The following is a 12,139-nucleotide window of genomic DNA, read 5'->3' on the forward strand; positions in this document are numbered from 1 at the left end:
ATTAGGGAACATGAGCCGTTTTGTTTAATGTCTCTGTGTAATGCGCGTAAGGATCTTATGTTTCATTTTTTTCTATGCTTGTCATCACCTTTGAACAAATTACTCTGTTGTTCTAGTGATAGTGACGTGATGCCTGTTTTCTGGAAGTTCTAATATGTTCAGCCTGTGATGTCAGACATTCAGTTGAGGGTATCAGGTATTGGAAGCGACTTCCACTCTAGTTATTGTTCTAAATAACCAAAACATAACAATTACTTAACTCTTAATTACTTAATCTTCCTTGTTAATGTTGGTACAGTGTGTTCTTTCCTTTAGTTTGATTTATAGCCTTCTGTATTATTTATTTATTATTATTTTTTGTTAAGTATTAGAAAATGTATATATACTAATTTTGTTCAATTTTTGAATTTAAAATGAATAGTCAAAAGAAAGCCTTTTTTGTACTATAGTGTTTAAAACCACCATGAAACATTTTTGTTTCAGTATGGAACATTAGAGCAGACGAATCTAAGCAAAGGATTAAAAGGTAAGCAAATGAATTGAAAAACCTGGTCAGCACTTGTTTAGCATTTAAACAACATTTAAACAAGTGTTACATTTGAAAGAAAATCAAGTATTTTTATGTTAGGGGTCCTTGACAACACCTTATTTATATAGTTAAAATAGCTTTTATCATAACATGTTAAATGCTTCTTTGCATTTCTAAAATTGGTGATACGCCACAAAATATTTAAATATTCTTTCTTTTATAGTATTTCAAACCATAGATATATAGAAATGCCTGCAGTCTGTAGCCTGACTGATGAACTGCCAACATGAGGTAAAATGATAAATGAAAACTGAGAAAGGTTATCAAAAAAGATTTTCCAGCTTTGTATATGCTTATTTGATGTTGTTATTTCAGAACTAATCAAATCACATATCTGTTAAATCACCGTGCACAAGTTTAATGATAAATGAAGATCTTGGGTGCTTGCTCCACAACAATCTGCTTCAGTTTTTTTTTGCCTACAACACAAACACATGCCACCAAACACATTCTCACATACTGAAGTCTATTATTAGCATGTATATGGTGAGCCCTGAGCCTGCAATGGTGGTTTGTGATTCATTCTCTCTGTACATTGAGGCTGGTTCCTAATTTATCCCTTCAGACTCTCCCCCAAACCAGCATCCTGTCCCCTCTGTGACCCTTCCTCTTCCTCCCTTCTCTCTTCCTTTCTTGAGTTACTCTGTCAGAGTCACTGGGGAGAAGCACTGATGCTATTTGACAGGGAACAGAATGTGTTCAGGACTTTATGTCTGTACTTTTTTTAGTAGACACATTGGGCAAGCTACTTTTATGATCTGGTTGTGCTGAATCATGATATTGTGCAGTGGTAGAATTTGCTAGAGTGCTTTTACAGATCTCATATAATGCTGTATGACTGAACAAAACAGAGCGATCGTATATTAGTTCTAAATTTTCTCACGCACACAGATATTTCATTGTCCATCAGGGAGAAATTGGGATTTTGAGTGTTTTGTTCCGGATGTAAATATCTTGTATATTCTCAGCCCCTCTCTTTCCCTCTCTGTTTATTTCTTGCAGTCTCTGTTATCTGTATTTATTTTGGAGATTTAAATAGCAACATTATTTTAATGATTTCATTAGATATTATTTTTAGCACTGAGACTGCAGTCATTTGATTATTTTTAGGCTGATTTTTAATGTCAAAGTGTAAACACATTCAAAGGATGTTTGATGATAATACTTTTAATACTTTGAATTTCAATATGTCAGGAGAGTCACAATTTTTATGTATGCCAAAAAATGTATGTAGTACTATAATTTTTTATTTTGTATTTTAACATTTGTACTTTAATAAAAATGTAAATTTTCTCACTTAATGCTTTTACAGCCAGATTAAAACCCATTGCTCATTCCAGTGAGCCAGGATGTTTTTTTTTTGTTTTTTTTTAACATTCATAAAGCGTCTTTGGCTCACTAAATTGAGCGGACATTTCCAAATTATGCTGTGTATGTATTGTTTATGTTATGAGTGTTTAGCAGGGATTCTCATGACCTTAGAATACTGCTCTTTCTCAACCCAATATAACATGTACATGTGTCATTTTTTATTCCTCAGATTGTGTTTTTATGGTGAAAATCTGTAATTCTCTGGAGGAGTCTTGCAGTTACAGTCACAGGTAACCAGCGATGTACTCAGTTGTTATAGAAAACTATATGTTCTCTAAATCACTGTAAATAACTGTAACTTTGAGTAGTATTACCTTATAATTAATTTTTACAATTACTTTAATCACTTAGAACATCAGTTATTAAGATTAAAATTCAGTGATGTTATTGCAAGCACAAGAAAGAAACGACATGAGGGTGAGTAAATGATGATTTTTTTTTTTTTTTGGCAGAATTCTTCCTTTAAGTGGGGTTACTGGTCCTCATTCATTTTATTTAAGAGTGACATCACTGAGAAAACATCATGGCAGCTAATGATAAATGATGTATTATTTAGTATTTAGTGTGATGTTTAATAAAATTAGAAATAACAGCATGGTTATGGAATAATACATCATTAATGTAGCATTGTGGGTTTAATGTGAAATTAATGAATTGTGTTTTTTGATCATTTTTCAGATGGACAGGACACCACATTTGTAGAATGACCCAGAGACAATTGAACTGGTGCTCCATAACTATCCAGAGTGATCCCAAATTTTGGAGCTACACACAAAAAATATCTTCACAACAAGACTCACAGTGTGAGGTCAGTGTTCAAAGGCCCAGATTCCAGTATGTGCAGTACAGTAAGCTTATTCCATAAACCTTAACACAAAATCATATTGCTTTAAAGCTAGTTTTACTAGTTTTAGTTTTTCAAATAAACACAAAAGTGAGACCTTGAGTGCAGAGGCACAAAACCCATAATGCAAGATCTGAGCTCATTCTGTCCAGAATTTCCATTAACATCTGTTAACTTAATTAGACTAAAACCTGAGACCAGAATAAGCATGTGAACATAGCAATCAGACAAAACCAAAAAAGAAATTTAAATTATTATTGACTTCAAACATGTCATTGTTTTACTAGTTTTACATTGGATTTCTTTCTTGCTTCCAGGCTTTCTTTTTCCCATTCTGGCAGAAGGAAGTGTTTGAGAAGAGGGAAATATTTCAGGGACAGAGGATGGATATGGATTTGAGTAAGTGCACTTCGGCTGTCACACTCACTGTCACAATTGGAAACAACACATCAACACACTAGAAAACAAACCACGACATATTTTGAACATGCTTTCATATTCATCCTCTTGGTGATCAATATAAATATCAGGTCATGGATTAGTGAAGTAAAAAAATGAAATTAAAGCTACTTTGTGCACAGTAATGAATGCTATGAGGGGAGTTTAATTGGTCATTGACTGTTGATACAGCTTTAAAGTTAAATAAAAGTTGTATGTGATTTAAATTCCATTTTCTCTATAAAAACAGCTGCTGTTCATCTGTAATGTCAGTTACGTGAGTTATACTTCAGCTGTTAAAAGTTGTCATTTTTAGCCTCCAATGGTCTTAAGTTATAGCTTTAGCATGGCTCAGTATGTCCAGACTGATTCTGATTCCAAATTCTACAGTTTACTGGCAACAGCAGCATTCCAGGGTCCTTTTTGAATCAATTGGTGCCTAGTTCTATATAGTTCTAGTATTTCTTCGAAACAAAGGCTAAATCTGAGCCAGCAGGTTCAGGAGACACTCCGATTTCAACAATAGCTCTAAACATGCAACCCCACCAAAAAGTCTTTGTTGCAACATTGTTTTCCGTAGATCAAACGTTTATTGAAGAAATAGTTTACAGACACTGGCATTGACAGCCACTAAGAAACTCAAAAGCAAGAGAAACCGTATGTTCTGTCACTTCAGTTGTTTGGATGAAAATCACACGCACTGATTTGTGAACAAACTCACGCTTCTGTGCAATGTCATCCGTAATTGGCCAAATTTCGGTTATCTTAGCCCCACTCATTGGAGACATCATTATCTGCTTTGTTATGAAATTGTTAGAACACATCTGCCCGTGACCTCTGAGGGGTCTCTCGCTGGGTCGTCTCCATGGTAACTAGAGAGCTGAGTGAATGGGGAGCCTCTGACGTTTCTCAATTTCCTGTGTTTTAAGAAGCTTATCTGGTTTCACACTCTGGGTAAAATGTTTGATAGAGGACACAATTCATAGAGGCAGAACCCAGAACTCTTGTGAGACCAGTGACCAGCACTCATTTAGCAGGAATGCAGGAAATTTACATTAGAAAGAAGAGATAGATGCACAGACATTTGCATGTTGGTTGACTGTGAAAGATGATGAAACATTACTGCAGCACGTATAAACACTACACAATAAACACTGCTGTAGCACATCTGTCTTTAATTTTTCAGGTTGTTAGGTGTGTGTGTAATGCTGGAGTTCTTCCTCTTGGATGTGTTTGCCGTCTTGCCTCTCTCTATCTCTCTTTCTCACTTTGGTGTTCACACAGAGTTGCTGACCAGATGCATTTAAAATGAACGCAGGCATTTACTAAAAGGAAAAGAACACTTTCCCCCCCCCCCCCTCTCTCAATATCCATCTCCACCCTCCTTTCCCCAGTGGACAAATGTGGACGTAAAAATATTTTAGCAAATCCTACATCTGGTTGGCTGTTTACTCCCTTATATACTTACACACGCAGAGAATTGTCTCCACTTCCAAAATGGAAAAGTCTGCTGGGGGATAAGCAAGCTTTCTTTGGCTCGGTTGTCAGCGTGAAATGTGTGCCAGGGGTTTAGGGACACCTCGGAGAGACTAAAGACTTCACTAAATTTGCACTGGAAACTGAAAGGTATGCTGAGCTGCAGAGTGTTGTGGTAATGTTTTTTTTCTGAAATTTTGAACATAATTATTCTTCCAAGATGTTTTCTTTTTTTAAGTTAACTTAACTTCTTAAGACCCCATGTCTAAAATCAGAGGCATATAATTTCAGTAATGAAGCCTTAAAACTTTTAAAAAGAAAACATAATGATGTCAGTGCAGTCTTAAGCATTGTTCTTGTTACATTATCTTGCTTGTTATTCCTTTTCTTTTCTGCAACTTATTAGAAATTAGAAAGCCAGATTGCATATCATTTTACTCACATATGCACTTCCAGACAGTTTGCTGACACTAGACAGAATTGTGAGTTTAAATGTCATTTTTTACAAGAGAGCAGAATCACTCTGGATAGTTTTGGACTTTGCTGTTTCTCCAAAGCTATAGGATATGTAATGTGAGATATGAACCAAATATGAGGGAAATAGTTTAGATAGTTTCAGTGGTTATATGCATCTGGAAAAAAATGCTTTTTCTTTTCTTTTTCTTTTTTTGAACATTACGTTTATTGGGTTTTTTTTCAGGTTAAACACAACATATAAAATACAGAATAATCTGAATAGATCATTCCTGTATACACTGCCCTATAACATGCCCTAAACCTCCAACCCATAGTGCCACAAATAATCCGTAAAAAAAATATTTAAAAAGAAAGCATAGAAAGTTAGATGATATCCTGTTATGCCCAAATAAGAAAGGAAGCTGCCCCAGTATTTGACAAACAAATCTTGATGCTTTTTCAAACAAATGCAATTTTTTTCCAAGAGTACATAAGATGACACTGCTTTTTCTTTTTCATTTATTATATTAGATAACTACAAGCTTTTCAATGACTTAAACGGAAACGCTGTGTTAACTTGACAGGCGTAGCGTTCTGATTAAGAACATGTGCAACATTTGAAATATGACTGGGATTATTTTCAACAGCTGTGAAGATTATTTAGGGCTCGGAGTATGTAATGTTAATCTTCATAAATGAATTACCATGACAGTTAGATTTGAATGATGAGAAACTTGTTCCTGTAGTATAGCACAGGCAGAGTAAGCAGATTCCTAATATATTTAACAAATTAAACTTGGTCTCACTTTAGTTTAGTATGGGGTAGGATTAAGGGGTTTAAAATATGGTCATGCAGAACAAGGCATTAATACGTGCTTTATAAGTACTAATAAACAGCCAATATGCTAATAAAATAAGAATTGTTCCCTAAACTAAAGTGTTTCCTAAAACTTAAGGTTTGCCAGATATTTCCAGTCTTTTATTTACATTTTAGATTTAATAAGCCTTAACATAACTACCTTATCCTTTATGTAAATAAAAGCTTAACACTTCTAAATATGTTGTCAGTTACTTGAGGATTTCATGTTATGTTACTTAGTCTAATCGTGATATTTGTTTCAGGACCTGTGTGGTTTTGTTGTCCAATTATACATACATACATTACCTGAGCTCATTGGGAAAATATGAAAAGAATGCCTTGACTACTACTTTGTGTTATGTATACTATTGGGGAGCAGGACTGAATCCCATTTGTACGCCCCTCAAACACCACAAGTGATTTCCCAGCCAATCCAAGCTTCATGTGCCCCCCGCCTATGTTAACAGTCACCAGATATATTGTGCACAGCCTACTGAGAGTTATAAAACACATCTGCGCTGGACCCAAACTTACCAGAGCTATGGTTACATGCACACGCACACACACTCGCTTTCTCACATTTCTCTCTCACACTCACAGATTCTCTTTCTCACACTGACAAGATGTTGAGGAGAGGATGCTGCAACATCAGTCCCAGTGGACTCTAGATGGTCAGTATGGGGTGGGATTTTGTTATATAGCTTGTAACAGACAAACAATGAGGCTGTCCACAACTGTGGGACAAATGCTTTTAAATAGGATTCAAAGTGTCCATGGAGGATTTGAACATTTTTATGTATAGTCTCACACACTTTTTAAGCTCACTAGAGAAGTTTTTCCTCACTTTTATTTAGTCATTTTTTATTTATTTTGGCAACCTGTGAAATTTAGCCTGTGATTTATAGGAATATTTGAATTTTTTTCTTTGCTTTTGGGCAAAACTTTCAGGAGTTTCACAATTTTGTACTTTCCTATTTGAGGGGACCAAGAAGTTTTAGTGAAGGTTTAAGATAAATGGTGCATGATAGATGATTTTGCATTTTATCCCAAGGCTACAATAACGTTTCATCATTTCTGCTTCACATGAGAACTTGCATTATCACTGCATAAAGGTCTTTCTGTTTTTTTTTTCATTCCAGAACTTCAGAACTCCCGTTCCTGAATCATTCTGCATAATCAAAAGTGACGCCATGGAAACAGAATCCACCTATAACCTGACTGGACCCAGTGTGTCTTTGTTTCACCATAATATGACAGGTTATAATATGAACTCATGTGACTACATATCCACCTCCACCTCGCAGTACCAGAAGAAAGTGATCCCCACTTTCTACAGCCTCATTTTCCTACTAGGTTTTCTTGGGAACATGCTGGTGGTGTGCGTCTTGTATCACAGTTCAGGACGAAGGACCGTAGCCAACACGTATCTGATGAATCTAGCCATGTCAGACTTACTGTTCCTGAGCTCTTTGCCATTCTGGGCTGTGTACTATTCGCTGGATTACAACTGGGTTTTTGGGAAGGTTATGTGTAAGCTGTGTGGAGGTCTGGTAACGATAAACGTCTACGCTAGTATATTTTTCATCACCTGTATGAGTGTTGATCGATATCACGCCATCGTCTACCCACTGCACTCTCAGAGCAGTAGGAGCATAAATCAGGCCAGATGTGTTAGCGGCATCATTTGGGTTGTGGCGGCTTTGACAACTTTGCCAACAGTTGTGTTCCGTGACATACACATTATTTCCAGTAACAATGTTACGGCTTGTGTAATTTATTTCCCCAGTTCCTACTGGCAAACCGGGTTAACTCTTGCGAAGAACACCCTCGGATTCTTCCTGCCATTTGTCATCATTGCGACCTGCTACAGCCGAATCGCGGTGCACCTTCTGGCCACCCCAAACTACCTGGAGCAAGACTATACCCGACTGGTCCATGTGTTGCGTTTGGTGGTCGCAGTGGTGTTGGCGTTTTTCTTTTGCTGGTTCCCATTCCACGTGCTGGCGTTCCTCGGAGCTCTGGGAGAGCTGGGTGTGGAGTGGGATTGCTGGGTGCTTCAGGCGATCCATAAACTCCTGCCGTTATTCCTCTGCCTCGGCTTTTCCAACTGTGCCATAAACCCTTTCCTGTACTGTTTTGTGGGAAATCACTTCAGAGAGAAGCTGTGGCAGTTTTACGGGGATATGTTGACGCAGAAAAGAGATTCTATCAGCACAAGACTGTCTTCCTTCTCCAGGAAACTGAGTGACCTTAAAGAAACTGTGCCTATGGAGATTCTTGAGCAGCAGAGCAGCCCGTAGTGGAATCTAGTGAAGCTATAACCTTTTAAATACTGTTATTACAACTGCAGTGGACACCGTGACAGTGTCAGTCAAGTGCTTTTCCATGGACTGCCTCTTGTTTAGGATGATCAGTTCAGATGTTGTTGTTGGTTGCTATAATTGTGGTTGTTTCACCGTGTCTTTTACTGTGCCTTATTTCAAATTACACAGTGGTTGTGATTAGCACCATCATCTATAAACAAACATTTGGTTACATAACAATGTGTAGAAATATAGCCCACATACTATTCTTTGATCAGAATTTATCCAGGATGAGGAATTTGCAGATTTTTTGCACAAATGATAGATAAAAATAAATAAATAAAAGAAAAGTTGAGTACAGCTGTTAAACATGTTTTTCATATAGCTGATACCTACTAGACAGACTAAAACTCTTTAAGCTGTAATATAAAAAGTCACAGTAATATAAAATGTTGTTAAAATGATAAATCATTGTAAATGGAATTATAATTCAATATCATCAATAAATGGTGTTTGCAAGTGAACAATTTTACTGTTTTGTATGTGATTATTCATCCATCCGTCCGTCCGCCCGTCTGTCTGTCTGTCTTCCATCCATCCATCCATCCATCCATCCATCCGTCTGTCTGTCTGTCTGTCTGTCTGCCATCCATCCATCCGTCTGTCTGTCTGTCTGCCATCCATCCATCCGTCTGTCTGTCTGTCTGTCTGCCATCCATCCATCCGTCTGTCTGTCTGTCTGTCTGCCATCCATCCATCCATCCATCCATCCGTCTGTCTGTCTGCCATCCATCCATCCGTTCGTCCGTCTGTCTGTCTGTCTGTGATTATTCATCCATCCGTCCGTCCGCCCGTCTGTCTGTCTGTCTTCCATCCATCCATCCATCCATCCATCCATCCGTCTGTCTTCCATCCATCCATCCGTTCGTCCGTCTGTCTGTCTGTCATCCATCCTGTCTGTCTGTCTGTCTGTCTGTCTGTCTGCCATCCATCCATCCATCCATCCATCCGTCTGTCTGTCTGCCATCCATCCATCCGTTCGTCCGTCTGTCTGTCTGTCATCCATCCTGTCTGTCTGTCTGTCTGTCTGTCTGTCTGTCTGTCTATGTAGCTATCTGTAATCATGACGAGAATAAGACTGTCAGCTTAAACTTTGCATTATCATGATTATTAACATTATCATGACAGCCGTTATTTGAATTTTCATTTTGATTTGTTTAGGCATGCTGTCTTGATAGCCTGCAATACAGATCTTAAGAGTAAATCTTTGAGCTAGCGTACACTAGAACAGATGTAGATCAACACCTTTCAAGTCATGTAGGGTCATCTAAAACACTCTGAACACAAACTGGAGTAATGAACATACTTTTTCAACAACAGTTCTTCTTCAGTTCTTCCAGGGATCTGGAATAACCTGCTTAGCGCCTAGAAGGATTCCTTCGGTCTCTGAGAGTTTCAGCAAAAGTTTAGTATTGTAGTACATATTTCTCATGTTTTACTTAATTAGTTGAGTTCTCTAAGGTCCGTCATTACCTGTAGGCAGAGTTGCTGTACACATTCTGTAGCTGCCCTTTGGCATCCATAAACGGGACACAGAGAGCTTCTGACGGGTGCTTCTTTCTTTATTGCGCTCGTGAAGAGCGCCATTAAACTCTACTTTGCGTTGCACCGTGAAACTACACAAAGAAACAACAAAACCAATAAATACAACTCATATACAGAAAAATACTACAAGTAAAGTTCACATTTACAGAGTAACAGATGAAAAAATTAGTTGAGTTCTCTAAGGTCCGTCATTACCTGTAGGCAGAGTTGCTGTACACATTCTCTGTAAAGTCTTTTTCTCACGTTCCTTTTTGCATTTCAGGAATCCTGTTATTTTTTAAATGCTTATCATTTTCTCCAGTGATTCAAGTTCTTCCCTAAACCTCCGTTCTAAGAAATTGTCATAAATGTTTTCATTCTCTTAATTATTATTTTAAATTCATTTTCTTTATAAAGACAAGATCAATATTTTGGACCTTTTCAGTAGATGACGCATACAGGGGAGGATATTTTCAGACTGATGAAAAATGTTGATAGGTAGAAGAGAAGCCAGTTTGGTTGTTGAATAATAGTTAAGAATCTGGTCAGTTGATGCAAAGGTTTCAGGTTCAGATCATAATAAAGATTTACTGAGATAACCATTCCATCACCATGTGCTCTACAGCAGAACTGGTTATCTTCACACATACCTACTATTAGTGCACTTAAAAATTCCTTTCAAAGACAACTCCTGCATGACAGTAAGAAATTTCATAAGTTGTGGCTCACTACACCCACTAGAGCAGTGGTTCTCAACTCTAGTCATGGGGACCCACATTTTGTGTTTTCCTTATTTAACGCACCTGATTCAGATGATCAGCTTGTTAGGAGAGAGCTCCATGATCTGAATTGAGTGCGTCAGATAAGAGAGACAAACAAAATGTGCAGAGCAGTGGATCTCCAGGATCAGAGTTTAGAACCACTGCACTAGAGCATCATGAAAAATATCCACCTATTTTGTCTTTGTAAATATTCCAGAAATAACCAAAATATGTTGATGATGAAAGGAAATTATGAAAATATTAATACATTTATTCCTGCAGGTATTATGTTCCAGCCAGCACACATTGCACACTGTACATCTGTGCAAATAGATGAATTTTGTACTTGAGACAGTCTGTAAAACTTAAGAGATCAGAGGGTCTTCGGCACACCCCATTTGTCTCACTTTGTAATTGTTTCAACAGCAGAACAGAACACTGTGTTCATGAACACTCATAATGTAAGCTGGACTGCAGACAATGACTATGCACACACACACAAATATGAACATAGACATTATTATCTACATCAAGAAAACTAATTCAAAGTTGTGGGAAGGTGAGTTATGTTTAGTTGTTTTGTGTGTGTCTTTTGTTGTTGGGGTTGGGGGTGGCAGGTATGCATGAGATGTGTGCAGGGCCGTTTCTAGGCATAGGCGAGCTAGGTGGTCGCCTAGGGCGCCACCAGCTGAAGGGGCGCCAATGAGCGCTCGTACTGGCACTTTTAGCACGGTTTTTATAAAGAGTGGCACGGTCACCCTGAAATATGACTGCCACCCCCACTGGATCCCCCAACATCATTGGGCTAGAGTACTGTCAATCTGACGATGCCTGCATGCCACTAGATCAGAGCGCTGTCAATTGCTGCCTGATTGTTGCATGCAAAGTTTGCATTTGGAGCACTCAACAACGCCATTAGATCAGTGGGCTCTGTCAGTGCTTTGGCAAGGTAACACTTTTTTTTGCCATGCAATAAAACTAAGTTCAAAGGCCAATTTAAAATATTGGTACAGTAAATAAAGTGCACAAAATCAGTATTTTGTTTAGGCAGTATTTGTGGCACTTGATAAATCATGTTGCGAGATTTGTCCAAAAGGTGTGCGTTTTTTGCGCCAATGCATTGTTAAATGATCAGCGTGTCATGTAATATTCCCATATAAACTTTAACATCCAATTAAAAAATATTTGTATAGTAAAATTCGCTAATTCACGAGATCAATACATCCTTTATTAGACCGCTCTGTCGAGTTAAATACATCCTTACGGAGGTGTCGAAATGCTGAATCAATTAATTCACTTCCAACAGCTCTTAATGCGAGCAGCGTCATAGAGAGCAGAGCGTCACGTTATTTAAAGGGGACGTTCGCACGTTAACGAGTAGCAAAGGATTAAGTAGCTGCATTGGTTACTTTTATGCCACTGATCAAGCTTTTATATGTAGTTTGGGGTAACAAAGGG

The 12,139-nt window shown here is 37.7% G+C and overlaps 1 protein-coding gene and 1 long non-coding RNA gene across 5 annotated transcripts; both read left to right on the top strand.

Moving 5' to 3' along the window:
* The first annotated feature begins 2,321 nt into the window (after positions 1-2,321).
* Positions 2,322-3,186, top strand: LOC107592388 (uncharacterized). The gene is made up of 3 exons (XR_001609971.1): positions 2,322-2,377; positions 2,639-2,768; positions 3,122-3,186. It is a non-coding gene; the product is annotated as an uncharacterized lncRNA (long non-coding RNA).
* Positions 3,187-4,626: 1,440 nt separating this feature from the next.
* Positions 4,627-8,687, top strand: LOC107592269 (type-2 angiotensin II receptor-like). 4 transcript variants are annotated; one of them, XM_016281688.1, is made up of 3 exons: positions 4,627-4,868; positions 6,634-6,704; positions 7,173-8,687. In XM_016281688.1, the coding sequence occupies exons 2-3, from the start codon at positions 6,702-6,704 to the stop codon at positions 8,331-8,333; spliced, it is 1,164 nt and encodes a 387-aa protein (XP_016137174.1). In that variant the 5' UTR covers positions 4,627-4,868; positions 6,634-6,701; the 3' UTR covers positions 8,334-8,687. The 4 variants fall into 4 exon arrangements, with proteins under 4 accessions (XP_016137174.1, XP_016137175.1, XP_016137176.1 ...); XM_016281689.1 differs by lacking the exon at positions 6,634-6,704 and having other exon boundaries at positions 4,627-4,893; XM_016281690.1 differs by lacking the exon at positions 6,634-6,704.
* The last annotated feature ends 3,452 nt before the right edge of the window (positions 8,688-12,139 follow it).

The sequence above is a fragment of the Sinocyclocheilus grahami genome, unplaced genomic scaffold, assembly GCF_001515645.1.
Source record: "Sinocyclocheilus grahami isolate Dianchi unplaced genomic scaffold, SAMN03320097.WGS_v1.1 scaffold152.1, whole genome shotgun sequence".
NCBI classification, from domain to species: Eukaryota; Metazoa; Chordata; class Actinopteri; order Cypriniformes; family Cyprinidae; genus Sinocyclocheilus; species Sinocyclocheilus grahami.